The 23,158-nt window shown below is 37.6% G+C and overlaps 1 protein-coding gene across 1 annotated transcript in view; it reads left to right on the top strand.

The window, feature by feature from the left end:
• LOC149799814 (uncharacterized) overlaps window positions 1–21,273 on the top strand; it is a 35,088-nt gene extending 13,815 nt beyond the window's left edge. The window contains exons 5-8 of the mRNA XM_089958286.1: window positions 13,063–13,107; window positions 16,255–16,317; window positions 16,765–16,806; window positions 21,202–21,273. Of these exons, the coding sequence (XP_089814412.1) occupies window positions 13,063–13,107; window positions 16,255–16,317; window positions 16,765–16,806; window positions 21,202–21,273 (222 nt within the window). The remainder of the gene's footprint in view (window positions 1–13,062; window positions 13,108–16,254; window positions 16,318–16,764; window positions 16,807–21,201) is intronic.
• Window positions 21,274–23,158: the final 1,885 nt, after the last annotated feature.

A 23,158-nucleotide genomic window follows, 5' to 3' on the forward strand; every position in this document is an offset into this window, starting at 1 on the left:
CCTCTCTTGTTAGGCCCCTTACTGAAAGGAGTCTTGGGAACCATGTTGGGAGAACTGGTGGGAGCAAGATAAAAAGGCCTCGGAAGTCCCAAGATCTCAGAATCGACCCCTGACAACCCCATGGAAGGACGAAAACTGGCTTTAGTGCCTTACAAACGATGGATGGAATACCATCGGTGGCAAGAACAACGCACCCCGCATTTACCTCCCAATCCCCATTTGAACGAGATGTCCCAGTTACAACACGCATTGCAGTCCTTGATGGATCGCCAAGATTTGTCCGAAACAGAAAAATCGCAAAAGTACGGTCAACTCTTGCAACAACTGCAACTCTTTCACCAGAAAGCTTTAGACGAAACAGCTTTACCCACTCTGAAAGATTTTAAGACCTTGATGAAAAGTCCAGCACCATCACCAGTACCAGTACCAGTACCACCACTACCAGTGACCAAGACAGAAAAAGGAAAAGAAGAAGAAGAAGAAGGGTTTCAAACTCCACCAGAAGAAGTACGCAAGTTAACAACACCACATACCTCCAGAATTGGATGGATTAAAAAGATGATGGCCACCCCTTCTTCATCACAAGAGAAAAAGAAAGTGAAGACAGGAGTGAAACAAGAACCAATATGCCCCGCTCAGACATCCTCCTCTTCAACACCTATTGCCGGTCGCACACGCAAAGATTGCAATCCAAGAAAGTACCCCAAGAGAAAAAGAGTAGCATCCTCCAAGAGTGGGTGTCTTATTAACACACCAACCAACACAAAAAATAAAAAATGGAAAAAGTCTTAGCCAGCATTTACTACGATCCCTCGCATCCTGCAGGTTACGCAGGAGTTCAAAAATTGTATCGTGCTGCCAAAACTCGACTGAAAAGTCTCCGTTTACCTCAAGTGCAACGATGGTTACAAGAACAAGCTACCTACACTTTACACAAACCCATTCGACGCAAGTTTGCCAGAAGTCGCACCCGAGTGGAAGGCATCGAACATCAATGGCAAGCCGATTTAGCCGATGTCTCTCATTTGGCCAGCTACAATCGTGGCTACAAATATTTGTTTTGTGTCATCGACGTCTTTTCCAAATTTGTCTGGGTCGTGCCCTTGACTTCCAAATCGAGCAGCGAGTTAGTGCGAGCCCTGCAACGAGTGTTGAAACAAAGCGGTCGTCACCCTCTTCGATGGCAAACGGACAAAGGCACCGAATTTCTGAACCAAGCTTTCCAAAAAGAATTAAAGAAACGTGACATTCATTTTTTTACCACCGAGAATCCCGAAACCAAAGCCAGCAACGTGGAACGTTTTCAACGCACTTTGAAAGAACGCATGTGGAAATATTTTACGCATCACCACACTCTGAAGTACATCGACATCTTACCGCACCTGGTGCAAGCGTACAACCAATCTTAACATCGAAGCATCGGACGTGCCCCGCAAGACGTGACTCCCGAGAACGAAGTGCTGGTGTTTGAGCGCCTGTTTGGTACGTCCCCGACGAGGGCTGTCCCCAAGAAAAGTGGAATGTTGGCCGTAGGAGATTGGGTGCGCATTGGCAAAACCAAACGCACTTTCGACAAAGGTTACTTACCTAACTGGACGACCGAATTGTTTCGTGTCACTGGACGAGTGCATGGCCGTCATCCTACCGTCTATAAATTGGAAGACATGAACGGAGAAGTGCTCAAAGGAACGTTTTATTTGCCCGAGTTACAACGTGTCACCAAAAAAGAAGACGTGTACGACATCGAAAGCATTCTCGAACGCAGAACCCGTAAAGTGGGCAAACGACGTGTCAAAGAAGTCAAAGTACGTTGGAAAGGATATCCACCCAGTTTTGATTCTTGGATCGACGCTTCGCAAGTCATCGACTATAAAAAGAAGTGACCATCATGCCTTTTCACACAGACGCAGCTACGTCGACCACTCCTCCTTCACCCAGTTCTTCTGTGCAAGATTTACAAAAACAACCCTTGTGGGTGTGGTGTGGAGAACGTGTGCCTAAAACGCAAATCGTCTTTTTCTGCCAAATCTTCGTGGTGTATTGTGTCATCAGGGCAGCCATTGCCAATTTGAGTTTGCAACAAGGAGACAAACAATTGTGGACCATTTTATTGAGCAGTTGCATCGGTTACCTGCTTCTCAATCCCTCCCTGAAATTCTCCTCGAACGGGAACCACGGGAACCTTGTGTCCAGTGCCAGTCACCACTCCAACCACAACCACAACCAGAACCCCATTTTGGGCGGAGACACGCTTATGACGTCCAGTAAGCCCTCGGACAGCCACAGAACTCTGGAATTATGAGTCACCAAAACCAATTTTACTTAACCTTACCCAGCGACAGTTCCATGGAGATGTTTCCCCACAACACGTTGTGCTGTTACACGGCCAAATTACCTCAGGCCATCCCCTTAGATCACGAAGCCCATTGGGAAGTGGCTTTAGTAGAAATGATTCACCCTACACAAATCCAAAACATCACTGAAAAGCAAAACACTTTTGAGGTCGAAATCCTGAACCAACAATTACAAGAATCCATCAATGAAATCGGGTTTCCAGGCGACGTAAAACCAGCCAACAATCCACTCTTCAGTATCTACACCTTAAAAATTCCTTCAGGGTTTTATTTTAGTGGCCAACATTTGGTGGACGCCATTGCTTCCAGGTTCGAGTTAGCCTTTAGCAAAGCCCAGAACAGAATCAAAAAAGTGTCACCCTGAAGTACCATAAAGTGGCTCGTCGCTTACTGATGAAATTTCAGGACATCCAAACGTTGTCCATCAGTTTTAATCGTGACTTGTTTGATATTTTAGGTGGAGACACAAAAATGGCTCCAAATTTTAAACCGAAGATCAACAGCAATACGGAATTTTACAAGTTTTTTCGATTCCCTGTAGAACTGAACCAAGGACTGAATTTGATGTTCGTGTACTCCGATGTGGTGGAGTATAACGTGGTGGGACACACCTCTGTGCCGTTACTGCGTGTCATTCCTTTCAAAGTGGATAGTACCACGACCAGTGACCAGGAAGGTAGAAACACTTACCACGTCCACCGCGAATTTGTACATCCTCACTATTTGCCTGTCAGCAAGTCGTATTTGAACACGGTCAACATTGCTATAAAAGGAGATCTGGGACAAAATATTCCATTCACCAAAGGAAAATTCACGGTGAAACTCCATTTTCGAAAACGGTTCTCTCACGACTCGTAAGTCATGTATCCAGTGTACCGAGGGGTTGCACGACAGCGAGGACACGGTTTAGGAGATATGTTAAAATCGGCCTTTCGTTCGGTGGCCCCGGTGTTGAAACCGATGGTGACACGCGGTTTGCACGCCTTGAAAGATGCGACACTGACGCAAGGCAAAGAATTTCTCCAAAATGTCATCATCGACAAACAAAACCCCAAAGAAGCTTTCATGAGGGCAGGCAAAAATGTCTTGCTGCAAACGGGTAAAGACCTTTTGGGTCGCCGAGACACACCTATAAATGCCCTGCACGCTACTGAGACAATCATTCAGCAAGGACATTGCAGAAAGAGACGACGAAGAAAACACCCTTTCACCAGACTTCAAGCTAGAAAGGCCAAGAAAAGAAGAACCGTTCGAGACTTAGACGTTTTCGATTATTGAAACACAGAAAAAAAAATGATGCACCGAGAGTCTTGCGCTTGTTCCAAGACGGAACTGGATCTGTTTGCCATGCCACCCACCATGATGACCATGCAAGAATCCCAGTGGGTGGAATTTCACCCCGTCTCCTCATTGACCGATTCCGCTCCCATCGAGTTTGAAATCAAAGGACAACCCGATGATTACATCGATCTGAATAGCAGTTACTTGTACCTGAAAGTCAAAGTTCTAGATAAGACAGGAGGTGATATAGACACTGAAGCAGTGGCTCCCGTCAACAATTTCATGCATTCCTTGTTCAGTGGAGTGGACTTGTACTTGAATAACAAACTAGTCAGTAGTAGCATAGATACTTACCCTTACCGTGCCTACCTGGAAAATCTCTTGACGTACGGAATAGACGCCAAGAACACTCATCTCAATGCCTGTGTGGTATGGGAAGCTGACGAAGCAGGACAGTTTGAATTATTGGAAACTGATACAACTGATAAAAAGAAAGAATACAGAATCATAGGACTCAACAAAAGTTTAGAACTGATGGATCGTTTGCATTTGGACATGTGGTTGCAAGAGAAATATTTGCTAAACGGGGTGGATGTCCGCCTGAGACTGAATCGTAGCAGTACCGCTTTCCATTTATTGGCTGATGCTGACGAGTACAAAACCAAAATCCAAGAAGCCAGACTCTACGTACGCCGTGTGGAAGTGTTACCTAAAGTGGGAAACGACATCAGTCAGACGTTGAGCAGAACGACCGCCAAGTATCCCATACGACGTGTGGAAGTGAAAACCTTCACCATTCCAAAGGGACAGCGATCCATGATCGAAGATCATCTGTTCCAAGGACAGTTACCCAAACATTTGATCGTTGGTATCGTCGAGAATGAAGCCTTCAACGGAGCTATCGCTAAAAATCCTTTCTACTTTCAACACTTTGGCGTGTCCAAGATCGAAGTCAGTCGCGATGGCAAGACCTTGTGTACCCGACCTTTTGAACCTGACTTTACCAAGAAGAATTACTTGAGATCGTACTTGTCCCTGTACGAAGCCACTGGTCAGTTAGGAACCAATACCAGTCACGGTATTACGTACGAGGATTATGCAGGAGGCTACGCTTTGTGGGCTTTCGATTTCACTCCAGACCAAGGCAGCGACGAGGGACATTTCCACCGTATAAAATCTGGCCAGATTCGTGTGGAAATTCAGTTTAAAGACCGAGTCCCTGATGTAACGGTGAACGTCATCCTGTATGCAGAATTCGATAATACGATAGAAATCAACAGTTTGAGAGAAGTCATTCTAGACTATTAGAAACTATGGAAGACTGTTATCCCTCTTTACCTAGTGGAGAAACTTTGGAGATGAAATGTGAGGAGACCATGGAAAAAGAAGAAGTGATCATGATGAAGTCAAGATGGCCAGATCAAGAAGCCCATTTAGTCTCCTGTTTTGCCAAACACTTGGTTGAAAAAATGACGCAGTTGATCAAGAAAAATTGCTATGGATGTCAAAACGATCATCCCAGTCAAATTCAACACGATAAATGCCTGATGTTAAGTCAAGAAGAAAAATTGGACGAATATCTGGACGAAGCTTGGAGTCTCATCTCGGACGAAGACGTGTGGCACCAGCGGTATAAAGACTTGCGTGAACATTCTTGTCCACCATTAACCACTCAAGAGATCCATCGTATCGAAACTCTCCTGAATCAGAGTGAGGAGACGAAACGAAGAAACGGTTATTTGTCAGACATTTTCAAGCAAAAAGTCAGGATCGAATTGACGACTTATTATTACCTGTGAAGAAGAAGAAAAAAAAACACACAAAACATGGATACCTGGGAACTTTATTACCTTTTGAACCACAGTTCGTATACGGCTTCTTGGAATCCTGTCGTCTGTGCTAAAGATGAACTCCCTCATCGCAAACCTAAAGACCATCAAGCTTACGTGATCAACACGGACGACAGTCATCTCCCAGGAACCCACTGGGTAGCCGTCTACTTTCTTCAAGAAGGATGTGTGGAATATTTCGATTCGTACGGATTGCCCCCTTTGGAAGACGATATCATCGACTTTATGAGAAGAAATGCTCAAACCACCCGACTCAATAATGTGAAATTACAAGGCACAGATTCCTTGGTGTGTGGACAATATTGTGTGTATTTTCTGCATCATCGCAGCCTGGGCTATTCCTTAGAACATTTAGTGACTCATTTTGATCCTCGTTCTTCTTCATGAAACGATGTGAAAGTAGATCGATGGTTTTGTGACCATTATGCTTATCTTTTGTCTCAAGCTAGGAAACGTAGTGTCCATCAATGGCCTAATGATTTCCAACAGTGGAAATCACAATTTCATTCACAACGTTGTCAGCCCTGTTTAAGGTAGACTATAAATTGAAAAAAGTGTTTGTGATTTGAAAAAATGTTTGATGTTGGATTATTGCTAAAAATGTTAGAGTTGTTGTTGGTTAGTGTTAAGTGATTTTTGAATGAAAAATGTTGTGTTTTGAAAAAAATGCCTTTGTCTTTTGTTTAGCTATAAGAATGTTGCATTGATGCTCTTTGACTTCTCTCTATCCCTCTCATGACACTCATTGAACGTTGCGGCTCGAAAACCGTGTGGGGGATGTTTTCTTTCACGTCCGCGCTTTGACTTTAAGAACCGGGTTGTTTCCACTCTAACCATCCATTGTCTACTCATCCTCCTACGAAGATGTGCTCCAAACTTGCTAAGCTCAACGAAGCCTACGTGAATTTGCATAGGGTCAGACACAGTCTGATACCGAAGCCAGAAGAAACAGAGAATGTGAGAATGCTAAAAGTCACTGAAGACCTGATAGAAGAGCTCTTCAGAGAAGAAGTGAACAGGGAGAAAGAAGAATGGACAGAGAAGTACAGACTTCAGAGACAGCAGCAACAGCAACAACAACAACAACAACAACAACAACAACAGCAGCAGCAGCAGTAACCTGAACCTGACAGAGGCTTTGTCGATTGTCGTATCGACACCAAAGAGTTCTTCTTCTCTTTCCGAAGAAGCAGACCTATCGCCAGAAAGTCTATCTTCAGAGGACATCGCATTCTTAGAAACTAAAAGATTGCCATAGCAAACAAAAAAAACCAAAAACAGAACTTTTCAGGGCTACCCAATACTCTAGAAAAGAAATAACCATCAATTTGCCAATGTGTGTAGGTAGAGTAGTGTGAATATAAACACTAACTCTTTTTTAAAAAATGTGAGGGTATGTGTTTGTGTGTTTGTGTTTGTAACAGCTCAAGTAGGTTGGTGTGGATAGTAGATTAATATGATGTTTGTTTTTTGGCTGTTTGAGGTGTGGGGAGAGTAGATTTGGGGTTGGATTGCTTTGCTTTTGATAGTCTATTAAAATAGTTAATGAAAAAATTTTTTAGAATAGGAATGGGTAGCATAAAAAAGTGAGTGAGTGTTTCTTTTAGGTCCGCGCGTTGTTTTTTTGTCATGATCTAGGTAAGATCAATTTTATGTTTTTTAGGGGGATGTTTTCCATCACGTCCGCGCTTTTACTATAAATTGAAACTCGTTCGGCAGTCCAGCTACCCTTGTTGATTGATCAACACCAGAATGAACACGAGACTGACGAAACTGTTGGAACTTCATGTGCATCTGGAATATGCCAGGCGCCTGTTGAACGAACTGGCCGCGGAAGCCATTGTGGAAGAGGGAAGGATGAGAGAGGAGGAGGAAAGAAGAAACAAAGAAGAGGAGGAGAGAAGATACAAAGAAGAGGAGGAAAGAAGATACAAAGAAGAGGAGGAGAGAAGAAACAAAGAAGAGGAGGAGGAAAAGGAGAGAAGAAGAAATTTCAGAATCCCAGAAACCGAAAATTGGGATTCTGAAACCACATATCCTGCCTCTGCTCTCTCCCCGAAAAAAGTAAAAAGCAACTGGGGAACAAGATGTGTATGTGGCGCCAGGCCTGGAAGGTGCCACCATTAACCAGGTGTCCATGAAGTTCAAAAAAAAACAGCCCTTTTCAGGGCCACCCAATACTCAAGAAAAGAAATAACCATCAATTTGCCAATGTGTGTAGGTAGAGTAGTGTGAATATAAACACTAACTCTTTTTTCATAGTGCGAGTGTTTGTGTTTGTGTTTGTAACTGATCAAGTAAAGTTTGTGTGAATAGTAGATTATGGGTTTCTTTATTGTTTCTTAGCGTATGTGAAGAGTATAGTTTGGGTTTTATTATATGAAATGAGAAAGTAGGGGGATGTTTTCCTTCACGTCCGCGCTTTCACTATAAGAACCCACAGTGTTCGTCGTTCGCACCATTCTACGGAATAACGGAAAGAAAATTGTAGCTGTATCTGACCTGTTCAACAACTTAAAGGAAACATACTATTGGATGATAGACAGTGAATATGTAGTGGAAAGAATTGAAAGAGAATGGAGGATAAAAAACAGTCTGGACCTTGCTAACAAACTAAAAGTAGCGAGGGAGAAGATAGAGGAGTTAATAGAAGAAGAAGTGAAGAAGTTGAGAGGGTTAATTAATCCTGCATATGTCAAAATTGGAATGTTAAAAGAGGCCTTGGATAATGTTGTAGAAGTAAGGTGCTTTTTGGAAGGAATGGTGAAATGGCTAGATTGGCCCTTTGTCAAAAAAGGTCTGGAAAAGCTGAAGAAAGCTGAAGAATTAATAAGAAAAGTAATGGTGGAAGAAGTAAAGAAGATAAAGGAGACATGGAGTAAAGAAAGAAAGGATGAGGAAAACAAAAAGAAACAGGCAGAGTTTGAGAGGCTGAATCAGAATTGGATAAAAGTTCAGGAAAAGTTTAGAGCTCTAGGCCATCCTGACTGGATGCCAGAAAAGGAGAAAAAGAAGACAGGAATAGTGACAAAAGTGAGAAGATGGTTGAAGAAGTGGAAGTGTTAGAAGAAGAAGAAACCCAAAGGCCGTTTTCAGGGCCACCCATATTTCTCGAAAGGAGAATGACTTTCCATTGCCTACCCCTTTTTTAAAAAATTTAAAAAAACAAACAAAAATCCCATGTTCAATTCCCCTTGTCCCTAAATAGACCCACACTTTATTCCCCCATGTTCAATTCCCCTTGAGGCTATAGTGGCCCAAGACTTTTTCCCATGTTCAATTCCCCTTGAGGCTAGAGTAGCCCAAGACTTTTTCCCATGTTCAATTCCCCTTGAGGCTATAGTGGCCCAGGGTTTTTCTCCATGTTAAATTTCCCTTGAGGCTATAGTGGCCCAGGGGGTGTTTTTAATGCTAATTCCCATTGAGGCTATGGTGGCCCCATTCACTACTCATATTTACTTGACACGGGCGCTTAAGGGGTATATTTCGTTTAGTGGCTGAAAAACTCTTGCAGGAAGCCACGTATCAAGGTACTTGAATTTTTGTACATACGAGATGAAATATAACCGTTGTTCACCTGGAGAAAGCAAGTTCTTCTTTTACTGTATGCTCCTACTTACTGGCTATCAAAATGTATAAACCGATTGGAGTAACAGATTTCATACTGCGTACTGAACAATAATGAAAATGGTTTACCGTTATATTTTGTTATGTTTAGAAATATTCGCACAGAAGATTTCAGTAGTAACACAATTCCCCTTCCTAATTCATGATAGACCAGCACATAATAAATGAAGAAAGAGTATAATGACACTGTGTGATTTGAACATGGTTCGCCTGCATGCGAGGCGGTCACGTTTAACACTGACCATTCAAGCGGCTAAAGTTAGCTCATATTTTTGGTCATAATGCGATTGGCAATTATTGGCAAGGCCTTGAAACAGTATTTCTGGTAATCCAACGCAGTGAATTATCAAAAGTATTTCTATTGAGAAATTAAGTAATTCATGATCCAGCACAATATAATAGGATTTGCTAAGAGATAATTAGTTAATGTGTTGTTTCCTGCAAATTTGAATTTATTAATTTTGTAAGAAAACTCTGTTAAAAAGTTGTTTAGATTTGTTAAGCAGCAAAGGTTCAACGTGATTACCCCACTTGAAATATATTCATACATGATAATCTATCAGCATTATTTAGAGCAGCGGCATAACTACATAACACATAAAGTTAAACAACCGCGAGACAGAGAGCTAACGAATGTGTAAAACTCATTTTCTACATTTCAGCACTTTCTTGTACATGACCGATTTATATGTGACGAGTGATCAAAGAAATTTATGAAAAGCATGGAACATGTTTGTTAAGAGCAAACGCATGACAATTAATTTTGTATCATTTCTTACATTTTTGCTGTAGCTATTAGCACGTTAACCCCTGGAGCTTTTTGTCATTTTCGCCTGAAATTCGAGTAGGGAACACATTTTGAAAGCTATTTCTGAATACATCCTAACACATCAACTTCCATGTGATTGTAAAATAACCTAATGCCTGGTTGTGTTAGAAACAAAGTTTTTCATGGGCTATCTGGCTTGCGCATGAGCATAAGGTTAAAAGTTGGGGGGGTTTCTTGTTTTTTGTTTTTTTTTGGTTTTTCTTTTTTGCTTAACGGACCCATTTTCGTATCAAGATCAGTCTTTATTCCAAATGCCCATCTTATCCTACATTTTGCAAAGATTCATCTATGTGTTTGCAGTTCATACAGGTCTGCCTTAGATCTGAGACCAAAAAGTCTAAAATCCGGACACAAAATGAGATTCCGACCACGGGAGAATTTTGGGTGTAAAAAAGTCGGGTCCAAAAAATGAGGTTTCTCCCACTGTATTTTGTAGTGCAACTAGAACTTCCAGATTTTTTTATATCATTGTAGAGACACATCTATCTTCCGTTCTATAATACCACCCACTTTAGTGTATCTTACATGACCTTGACGTTACAGAGCTCGGTAGTAGGCTACTACCTCCTGCCACGTAACCTCGTCAGCACGGAATAATTGTGTTAATACGCCAGTGCAGCAGAGTTATCTGTATAATATATATGGTAGATTTCTACGATATCGTGGGTTCTTTGAAATTCACTTTTGCAAATTATCGCCCTACCCCATGTTCTCAAATAAAATCTATATCTTCTTGAAATCAATATCACTGCAACCAATCGGTTAGCCAGTTTGTGATCTGATAATGTCTAATGATTTAATGCAAAAGTCTGATCATCTGATTAATATATTAGTCAAGAAGCAAGAGATCGATTATATGGCAGTAAGTAAGAGTCCAATATGAACGATGTTAATGTTGTTTTCTGGTGGCTTTCGCAACTGACAGGAGTTGACTTAAACATTTTGTTGCACACGATGTATCTCATGTTAATGTGCCCATTCTCACCGACAATTCGAGCGCCACTCAAGTCGCAAATAGTTACATATGCATTGTTTAAATTCTCTCAGATATGTTCCTGTTGTTTGAGGATACGGGTGACAGAATGGAAGCCATAAAAGTAGCATCCCATTTTCAAATTGATTTAAAATTTGAGCATATATATATATATATATATATATATATATATATATATATATATATATATATATATATATATATATATATATATATATATATATATATATATATATTAAGATCCTAACATATGTATGTCATTGAATAAATGTTATCGGTATTACCGCGATATCAGAGTAACGCCTCGTGAAAAAGCTGGAATCTACATCCGTTTGTTTATTGATAGTTTCCCACAAATATATCATATAAACAAGAGATAACATACATATAATTTAGACCATCGGACACCAAATAAACGTACATGATATCTTGAAAGTCTTTATTTACTTATTCGACGATCGCTAAGATTAAGACACACAATACCATAGCGCTTCCAGTACACGTCTAGTTCAGTAACCGATATTGGTACTTCGATCATTTCAAGCAACAGATTAACCCCAACGCCAAAACATAGGTCAGAGTTTATGTTTTTTATTATACAAGGTGTTGTTCCATGATCCTGTTTAGCAGCAGCTTGAAAAGATTTAATTTTTAGTTGAATAGTAGAGCATGGTATGCTTGACCCGTCACTTACATATACATGAACTGCATGTCGGATAATTTGGCGTTTCTTTTGCTTAACGGTTTGCCTGTTTAGTGTTCCATTTCCATCAAATAGTTCATGAAGTTATACTAGAATCTGATCTTGTGCCAAAATACAGCTGTCTTCTTTGCCTTTTGGTCTTTTTATTTCTTATTTCCTTTGGTTATTTTCCGATGCAGAAAAGGGAATATCCGCGATTGTAGTTCATGGTTTTATTCATCTCTACTCTATGATCCCTGTCATTTAATTATTACTTTGACTACTACGTTTCTGATCAATGTCCTCCAAAATGCAAATTAAATGAGATATGCATTAGATATTGTAAACATTTTAGATTCTTACAAAATATGAATGCATACATAAACGATGTATTTTTGCAAATATACCAGTCACAAACGATTTTTCCTGCTTTTTTATCTCAAATAAGTTAAAGTATTTGAATTCAGTTTCTTTAAAAAGGGAGTGTAGAATTAAATTTCAACAGTTCATTCACTGTCACAAGGTGATGAAGCAGAGCAAGCGGCAATATTTATAAATAAACATGTGGTTGAGACGAAAGCGATGACAAAGACTGCATATCTGCTTTACCACCAGTGATTGTCATCCTGTGCATATAGACTTTATCATATATGGTATGTTTGTCTTTGAAATGTTTTGCACGGACAAATGAAATCAGGGATGTCGTCTGATCTGATCAAGCTTCAGCCACATTATGTTTAAGTAATGCGTTTAGACTTGGATAAGTTTACATTACATAACAATCCTATCTATCCTAAACAGACACTGGAGTAGCATAACATCACTATGATTCATATCGCTATCTCATAATAAGGTTATCAAGTTGTAAACTAGTTAAGTAGGGCTGGCTTTTGCGATGTTGTGTGAATATTTCACAAAATCAACTTAATATTGTTATTATTCCCAAAATACTTCTACAGAGGAGACGCAGCCGAATTATTACACAACACGTTAAACTCACTTCTTGCAGGAACTAAACAGCTTCAGTCTAAAATGTAACTTGATAATTTCATAGGCTCAGGAATCAAAGCCATCTACCAACCAGGAGTTACATATGCTCCAACACAAAAAAGGGAATCAGTAAATATAAGGCTTTCGGAAAATAATCTTTCACTCATCCCGTGTACCACAACTAACAAATATTTTCCCTTCATTAAAATTATATGTTATCAGTCAAAGCAGAATCACGTTTTAAATTGAGAAAATCCACATACTTTGTTCAATATTTCTTTCAAAGTTCTTTATATGTATTTTATCAAAGGCAAAATATGTTCACTTGATAATAATAGATTCCACATACCTTCGTTTCAAACAATTTCATCATAGTAGATATTTTTTAAACTATTGAAAGGTACTAATCAATCTATGGACGAATTCTGTGCCATCATTTTCTCCTTTCTTCTCAGCAGAGTGATTCTAGTGGATATTTGGAGGTTCGCCAAACAAGAAATGTAAGTAGTTAGAAATAGATCATGTAGATACAATCTAAACTCTAACAAAGAGATGAAGATTGCATACACATGGATTTTGCTTCCTCTTCTATTCGCTAATCATGAGGTCTTTTGAAACTATACCCAGCTTCTCATATTGTACAAATTATGTGTTGCTTTACGGGAACTAATACGTAACAAGAATATACCCACTGTTACTAGCAAATGATTTTGTCTTTCGTCCTGTAATGTTAATATATATACATGCCAAAACGTTTATTGCGTCATTTGACTGCAAACGTAGATAATTACATGCACTAACGCACTTGACAGTTTTTAAAAAGTTTTCAAAATTCTGACGTAAGTGCTGGATAAATATATATATATATATATATATATATATATATATATATATATATATATATATATATATATATATATATATATATATATATATATGTATATATATATATATATGTATATATATATATATATATATATATATATATATATATATATATATATATATATATATATATATATATATATATATATATATATATATATATATTGATGCAAGGCGTCTTGTACCTATTATATCGTTGATTTAGACGTCACAAGCTACATAAGTGATTGAACAAAACCATGGAGTATTTTTTCAGGGGCTTGACAGTTAAGATTAATTTTGAATCATTTTTTTTTTGGTACAGTTTATTGTATACAAATGCCGTATGATTGTTGATATCATATTGATGTGCTTTTAAAGAACAACACAACAACAGCAACAATACCTACTTCCACTTCGTCTTCTACTTCTAGCTACAAGTTGCCACTACATATAATGCTAACGCCAATATATGTTACTTCCAATTAACTAAGCATGACTGCAGTCGTCCCTTCGGGTTCCTTTTTATTAGTTAACCGTGGGGAGAGTAACGGACATCAAACTTGTCAGTTAAAAGTATGGTCGACTCTGCCTGTCAGACACTTTTGGGGTTATCTCTTTTTCAAACTGAATCCACTTCCATTGTTCCTTTTCCATTCAATAGTTCATGAATGTTTTGCAATTTATTTTATGTGGGGAATTGGCACTTCTCTTGTTTTGTATTTGAATTTGTTTTCTTTTAGTTTTTTAGGATTGGTTTACTTTTTGTTGTTGGTTTCTTTCTCATTGACTGTTTGCTTGCTTTCTGATGCGGATAAGTGGATGCCCATGATTTTAGTTGTACAGTTAACATTACCGTTCAACTTTGCTCTTACATTCCACCCATCTAAAGTCTGTCTTACATTCCACCTACCTAAAGACTGTCTTACATTCCACCCGTCTAAAGTCTGTCTTACATTCCACCCATCTAAATTATGTCTTACATTCCACCCATTTAAAGTCTGTCTTACATTTCACCCATCTAAATTCTGTCTTACATTCCACCCATCTAAAGTCTGTCTTACATTCCACCCACCTAAAGTCTGTCTTACATTCCACCCATCTAAAGTCTGTCTTCATTCCACCCACCTAAAGTCTGTCTTACATTCCACCCACCTAAAGTCTATCTTACATTCCACCCACCTAAAGTCTGTCTTACATTCCACCCACCTAACGTGTGTCTTACCTTCCACCCACCTAAAGTCTGTCTTACATTCCACCCACCTAAAGTCTGTCTTACATTCCACCCACCTAAAGTCTATCTTACATTCCACCCACCTAAAGTCTGTCTTACATTCCACCCACCTAACGTGTGTCTTACCTTCCACCCACCTAAAGTCTGTCTTACATTCCACCCATCTAAAGTCCGTCTTACATTCCACCCATCTAAATTCTGTCTTACATTCCACCCGTGTAAAGTCTGTCTTACATTCCACCCATCTAAAGTCGGTCTTACATTCCACCCGTCTAAAGTCTGTCTTACATTCCACCTACCTAAAGTCTGTCTTACATTCCACCCACCTAAAGTCTGTCTTACATTCCACCCACCTAAAGTCTGTCTTACATTTCACCCATCTAAAGTCTGATTTAAATGTAATGGTCCTAATCAACATCCTGCAAACTTGTTGAGACTTGCACTATATGCCAAACTCAGCTTAGATCAATCCGAATAAAGAAATGTAAACCTAAAACATGGAATTGTGCAAACATTTCAGTCACAACTAATCGTCCCTTTTTTCTACGTTTAAATTAATCAATCATTTCAGAAATCATTGATGTCCTTAAAATAAGAATTATTTTTAAAATCATTCGTGTTTTGTAATATCTTACGAGTTGCATTATTATTATTATTATTATTATTATTATTATACGAATTTAATCATCGAACATGGAGTCACTTCTTTCTTTATTATCACATTATATTTTCTTCACGTATGTGCATTTTTCTCAGCTAGTTATTATTATCATTTTGCTTGTTTTGCTTTGAACTCTTTCACAAAAGCAATGCAATCTGGCATACTGGTGTGTTTTCTGATGTTGTTAAAGCCATAACGTGTTCTGTGTTTGGTGAATATGAATCTCACTGAGCTGTTTTTATTAAATGTACGAAGGGGTACCAATTAAAGATTCCACAGCTCGCTCGTTCTAACAGTATTTCATGGTCTCATAATGTATTTTAATGATGTTGAAGAGGAAGTGGCAACTAAAGAAAAAAGTGATTAGAAGAAGATAATGTTGTATCTTATAACGAACAGATGATTTAAGAATTAGTGAATTGTTGAAAACCGCTTTAGGCAAAATCTCAGATGTATCATCTGTGGGCACCATCTTTCGTATATTGTTTTATTTTCTTTGAACACTTTTACGGAAACACATGACAATTGGAGTGTGTTGTGATTTAGATTAAGCCATGGTTTGTTTGGGTTATGAGTGCAGGGTATCGACATTCTCAATATGTAACAATTCCATCTACCTTACATGGACAACTGTTCGTTATATGTCGTCGTCTCATAATGGTGTTATCAAATTGAAAATTATCGGAGAACGTGGGTTTGCTATTTTTGTGTGAGTATTTCATGACAAAGGTCCATTTAATGGTGTTATCGTCGTGTCATACATTAACACTTTCAATACACACTCAACGAGGTGAAGCAGTTAAATAATTGCATTCAGAAAGTTTTATATTTACTAGTAATCTACAGAAGAAGCGTTTCAATAAAACACACCACTTGAAATTTGTATAGGTCCAAGAATCAAAGTTATGCACGCACTTGGAGTTTCAAGCGATTCAACACAGCATCGATAATGTAAGTAAATATAATGTCCTGTAAAGATAATGTTCCTGAAATATATTCACTAACCACCTCGCGCTCCACATCATACAAATATTTTTCCTAAATGTTCACAATTCGAAAATATTAGCTAACTATTACCACAACACACCCTATATATATATATTGGAATACATGCGCATTTTTAGATTATTATTTCACGTGATGTATTGTATGTATCCTACACCATAGCAAAGTATATAACATTATATCACATATCCTATGTTCTAAGCAAAGGATTCATCAGGATAGACGTTCATAATCATTACTCAACGTACTATATGTTGTTTGATTTTATATATATATATATATATATATATATATATATATATATATATATATATATATATATATATATATATATATATATATATATATATATATATATATAAATGTTATATGTCTTTCCTTTCTTCTTTGCAGAATGACTCTGGTGGATATTTGGAGGTTCGCAGTGCAAGAAACGTAAGTAATGTGAGAAATGTGTAACTGTGAAGCAGACAAGCTACAAAAAATTTGAAAAACACGAGCACTATTAAAAACGTATCGAGCCTGTCATATTGTTTAATGAATGTAGAGTTTTAGGGATATGAATGACAATATTAACTGTTAGTAGTAATTACTTTGTCATTCACTCTGATACGTGAATATTGATATTGCCAACGTTTAGTGCGTCAATGGACAATTAATGTGAACAACTACAAGATTTATGTATGTGGATATATATATATATATATATATATATATATATATATATATATATATATATATATATATATATATATATATATATATATATATATATATATATATATGCATTGAGGTAGGCATGATGAGTAAGACGAAAAATATTTATTTGGTGATTAAATTGTACATACAGTACACAAGTCTGTTCCTCTTACACGTGAAGAAAAGAGTGGTGAATAGATAACCTCTAAGGAAAACCCCAAAGTTTCCACAGAGATATTGCAAGCTTTTGTCTGAGAATTTGCTGTAATGCCTAATGTCTACCATCAATACTTTCAACGCTGAATACGAGTAATATTCATGATAGAGATTTCAATAGTCTGTTATGTTGCTTTAAACATTAGCTTACATTCTAACACTTTGACCGCGAAAAATACAAGCATCTGAAATACTTAATTTCTATAACTATTTTTGACGACTTCATTGTATCCAGATTCATATGGTTTCTTATGTAATATGATTTTACCATGCGCGAATAATTCCCTCTAAGTTCATATAATGTGTTAATATTATTACGTATAAACAATAAAATAATACATTTTTCCTGTATGTTATGTTTAGATTATTACATGTTTAATAATTATGTCATAATAATAAAATTAAATAAGGTATACAATGTAAGGGAAAATATAGTTTACTAAGCAAATACCCAAATACTAGACGTTACATTTTTAAGATACGGCCTGCTTTAAGGAATGTACATATTTCTTTATGCGTGAAGGTACAAAGTGTGCTAATAATTTAATAATCTAGTATCATATTTCATTTTCATTTCACCATGAAAATATCGTGTCCAAATGAATTTATCCTCATTAATTCAAAGCAAGCCTTAGCTTTCCGGACGAATCAAGTTTGTATGTTGCTACTCTTCCGTATAGTGTCCTTCTCAAAGTAATGTCCTACACTTTTTCAAACGTGTCTGTTTACATTTCACTGAAATGAAGTGTCAATCCAAATCAACGGAGACCGAATAGTCTTAGATATAGCCAGCATTGCCACAATCTTTTCTCAAAACGTCAACATCTTTTATATGCCCGTTGGATAAATATGACGTTCTTACGTAATCATATTTTAGACTAACTTAGTTTCACATTTTGTTCATTTTACTTCTTTTATACTACATAGATCATGACAAATGCGATGACTACTTGCACCATCTGTCTTCCTACTTACACCATCTGCCTTCATTTTTCATAGACCTGATGATAACATTCTACCGTCCTCCCTGGTACCCCATGACCTTGCATCATATTCCATCTGGACGTATCAGTCCCTAACCCTCCACCTTTATCTGCTGCTAAGAGAAACCTCCGTTTGATAAATAGAACCAAACTAATGCACGACATCCACGCTAACCTAACAACTTGCTTACCTCCTACCGCAGAACAACTCAATAACTGCGTGCGTTCATTGCTTGACAAACATGCCCCAGCTGCAGAGTATCAATTCAAAAGTGTTCTCCATGGTATAGCAGTGTTAGGGACCAGCGTCGCACTGCTAAAAGAGACCACCGTAAGGCTGAGAGGCTCTGGCCTTCCACCAGACTCACTATTCATAAGCAAATCTATGAAGTCGCTAAGAAGAATGTCACAAATATAGTCCATGCAGCGAAATCAGCCCACTACACTACTAAGATCATGGACAGTTCCGGCTGCAAAGAGCTCTTCGAGATTAGTAACAAGCTAATGTCAAGGAACAAATCTACACCACTTCCAACTACATTCTCTCGAGTCGTCTTTCCGGACATGTTTGCAAATTTCATCCGTGACAAAGTACAAACCATTAGAGATAAGCTTGACACCACAATTTCAATAGACTCGTCGTCACCATACATTTGGGATACAGAATTTGAGAGGCAACCATTGGCAGCATTTGAACCTGTCTCTATGGATTTTGTACGTACAATCGTGATGAAGAGTGCACCGAAGTCATGTGAACATGATCCAAATCCAACATCACTGCTGCTTGAGTGATTAGATCCAGTATTGCCTTCACTAACTGATGTTATTAATACCTCTCTCTCATCCGGGGAATTCTCATCATTTTTCAAAACTGCCATTGTAAAGCCTCTGCTGAAGAAACCAACACTAGACAATAACGATTTAAAGAACTACCGCCCAGTTTCTAATCTACCATTCATATCAAAAATCTTAGAAAAGGTTGTTCTATCCCAGCTTGTATCTCATCTAAATTCAAACAGTCTTTTTAGCAATGTACAATCTGCATATCGCCCTTGCCACAGTACTGAAACTACTCTTCTAAAAGTAGCTAATGACATTCTATCTGCGTTGGACAGCGGAAAGATTACAGTCCTCACCCTCCTTGATTTGTCTGCACCATTTGACACAATAGACCATGAGATATTACTTCACCGTCCCCAGCATGTATTTGGCATTCATGATACAGCCTTACTGTGGTTCAAATCCTACTTGGTCAACAGGACACAGATTGTATCTGCAAATGGAATACACTCTTGCCCAGTTGATCTATGTGGTGTTCCACAGGGTTCTGTTCTTGGACCTGTTCTATTCATTTTGTACACGCAGCCGCTCTCAAGTGTCATAGATCATCATCCAGTGTCTCACCAATTGTACGCTGATGACACCCAAATATACAAATCTAGCCACCCAACTGAAGTTGATGCTACCATCCAAGGTGTAGAGAGGTGCATTTCTGATGTGAAATCATGGATGACATGTAACAAGCTGCAGATGAATGATGATAAAACTGAGGCCATTCTGATCACAACAAAAAGACATTCTCATTCACATCCTTTACCTCAAACAAAAAATATCAGGGACGCCAACATTAAATTCACACAATCAGAACGAAACCTAGGTGTTACTCTGAACAGTACTCTCACATTGCACCAACATGTCATGAACATATGCAAGACTGCATATCTTGAGCTGAGATGCATCAGCTCAATTCGCAAATATCTTTCAGCTGATGCCACTAAAACACTTATGTGTTCATTAGTACTTTCAAGACTGGACTATTGTAACTCATTTCTGACGGGTTCATCTCAATATCTACTCCAGAATCTTCAAAAAGTTCAAAACACAGCTGCTCGGATCATACTTAGAGTACCACGATCAGAGCACACCTCCCCGCTGCTCTGTACCCTACACTGGCTATCCATTCGATCCAGAATCAAACACAAAATGTGTTCTCTGTGCTACGTTTCACTGTCGGACTCTAGTCCAACATACCTATCCGATCTCACCCATGTGTACACACCAGCAAGATACTTACGCTCCTCTTCTGACAATCGTATACTCATTATTCCTACTATGAAAACAAAGTCATATGTGCAGCGTTCTTTTGCATATCAAGGCCCAGCAACGTGGAATGAATTGCCCACTGAACTTAGACACAAAGACACAGTGATCACATTCAAGAGTGCTCTCAAAACTCACTTATTTCGACTGCAAGAACAAACTTAAAGACCTAATAATGTTTCCTACCTGAAATATACTCAGCATGTTTTTTATTTTTTAATGTTTTTCTAATTTCATAGTGTTTGTTTTTGTAATAATATTATTATGTTTTTTATCTTATAGGTGTTGTCTAATTTTGTAAAGCGCTTAGATCTTCTAAAGATTAATCGCTATACAAAGTCCTCATTATTATTATTATTATTATTATTATTATTATTATTATTATTATTATTATTATTATCATTATTATTATTATTTATTATTATTATTATTATTATTCATAATATGTCATTATTAGTAGTCCTAGTAGAAGTACTAGCATTATATTAAAACTTGTGCTATATTACTTGCCTCAGATTATGAAATTGTACAATATTAGAGAAACGACGTAGTCTACTTAGGAAATTATATTATGTTATAGACATAAATATATGTTTGTAGTAGAACAATTCACATCACCGAATATTTGTGTTCCTGCAAGTGCCAAATGTATGCTTGTAGTTAAATGGAGAATGTGTGTGTAGATACAATTGTATTGTAAATTTGTAGTGTTATACTCTACGCCATTACACCAGTTTGAAGCCTTTTTTTATACTTATTCGTTACTTTAATATGCGTATATGATTATAATTTATTCCGAGGTTAACACTGTCATATATTTGTCTTACATCAGGTTGACGATGGATACCTAACCTCCTTGACAAGTGAAAACGTAAGTACGAGTAAGGATTTAATTTCTGATTAGTATGCTTAGAAGTTATGAAGCATCCCAAGGTTCATCAGATTCCAAATGAGTGTTTGGTGAAATGTTTCTCATTTGAAAAACTTAGAATCTTTGTTTGACAAATAAGATACGGTCAGTTTGTACTATAAATGAACTTTAAACAATGTTGATATAAACAATGAGTACATTCGTATAATGTTAGAAAACATGATGACTAGCATTCTCGCCATATGTAATATTGCACTATATTTCGCGGGCGAAATTCGGTAGAAAAGAATGCACTTGAGTTACAAAACCTTCGTTAAGTATGCAACTAATGTCACTGTATCGTGCCATAATTTTGTATGCAGTTTTATAAATAGTCCGACTTATATCTAATTTTACCTAAAATGCCAATATTGATGACTCATATTCACGAAAGTCTGGAGACCTTTTCATATGTCCTATACATTTCATGTGTCCTTCTCTAGCATTTATCAAATCAGCATACGTGTTATTTATTTATTCAGGAAATAACTATACTTTTCAATCCAAATGGCGATTTGGTCGACATGCATGGTTACCTCAAGATCTATGACGAGAAGCCAAACAATTCGTTTCAGGTAAATATCATCATTTGTTCCAAGAGTAAACAATTTTATAAATATTTTAGAAACAGAGAAATCTATGATAATAAATCCTCTCGTTATTCATTCATTGAAAGGGTTACATCGATGCAAAGAAATACAGATTATTATTATTATTATTATATCTTTCCAGGGTCACTTGATGTCAATTTTAGTTAGTGTATTTTATTGGGGTCGATCCATTTTCATGCTTCTACATCATAAGGACCTTCCGCAAAAAATTTTCTTTGCCCCAAAGTGCAGTTTTTTTTGTTGCTGGACTGAACACAGTTAACCTGTCAACTTCAGGTAGTCCTCTTATTTAGTTTGTATGATCTCTCTCTCTCTCTCTCTCTCTCTCTCTCTCTCTCTCTCTCTCTCAAATAATGCACAGAGGTGAGATATTTTGATGTTGTGCTCTTGCTTTCAGCGTGGTGACCTACAGTTCATCCTGCTCCGCTAATATTACCAATTCCTCTCTTTTATTTCTTAATTTCTATCAGCAAGAACTCCCAAGCATAGCATTTTTATTACGAAATACTGATGCAATGTATCATAACTTTATTAGGATGGTCTCTCCCTACACCTCCTCGTCTAATACTTCTTTCCATCGTTTGCTTTGAGAATGCTTCCTTCTGAAATTAAGGATATGAATTCTTTCTCACTTTCCATTACGTACTTTAGTGAACTCGTCTTTTGTGCCACACAGTCAAACCTATTCAGGCTTCTCTCTCAAATCTCCATGTGTAGCAGCAAACAATGCACATAAGCTTTTCCACTCATAGCATGATGCATAAGCTGTGTTGTTTGTCTGTCTGTCTGTCTATATATTCCAACTCGATTGGTCAAACCTGTGCCACTGTGCGACTGATGATAGGATTCTGCCTAAGGTATCTGTGATTGAGACTAAATTAGCTAAATGAAGCTTTAAACCGTTTTCATACACCCAGCATGTAAAATATTGTTTTTCTTTCTTTCAATATATTTCATACTGTCCCTTTCTTAGTTATGTTTTGCTTTAATTATCTATCATTTGTTTCAATCCCCGGTTGTCCAGTGAATTCATGTCTTTGTCTTTTCTACTTTTGTACTTATACCTGCTCACTGAATGATTTCATATTCCATTCACATGTCCGTAGTGGCAAGTCGTATCGTCTGGACCAGTATCGTGTCACATAAAAAGTATCAGATGATGTAAGAACAACATGTGATTTACCTCTGTGGACTTATTCTGCCCTTTGTTGCATCGTCACTTCGCAATATATTGGTAGTAATAGCTAATGTTCTTTTTGTTATTATTT

This window comes from Sinohyriopsis cumingii, chromosome 5 (assembly GCF_028554795.1).
Source record: "Sinohyriopsis cumingii isolate HCF-2022 chromosome 5, ASM2855479v2, whole genome shotgun sequence".
NCBI lineage: Eukaryota > Metazoa > Mollusca > Bivalvia > Unionida > Unionidae > Sinohyriopsis > Sinohyriopsis cumingii.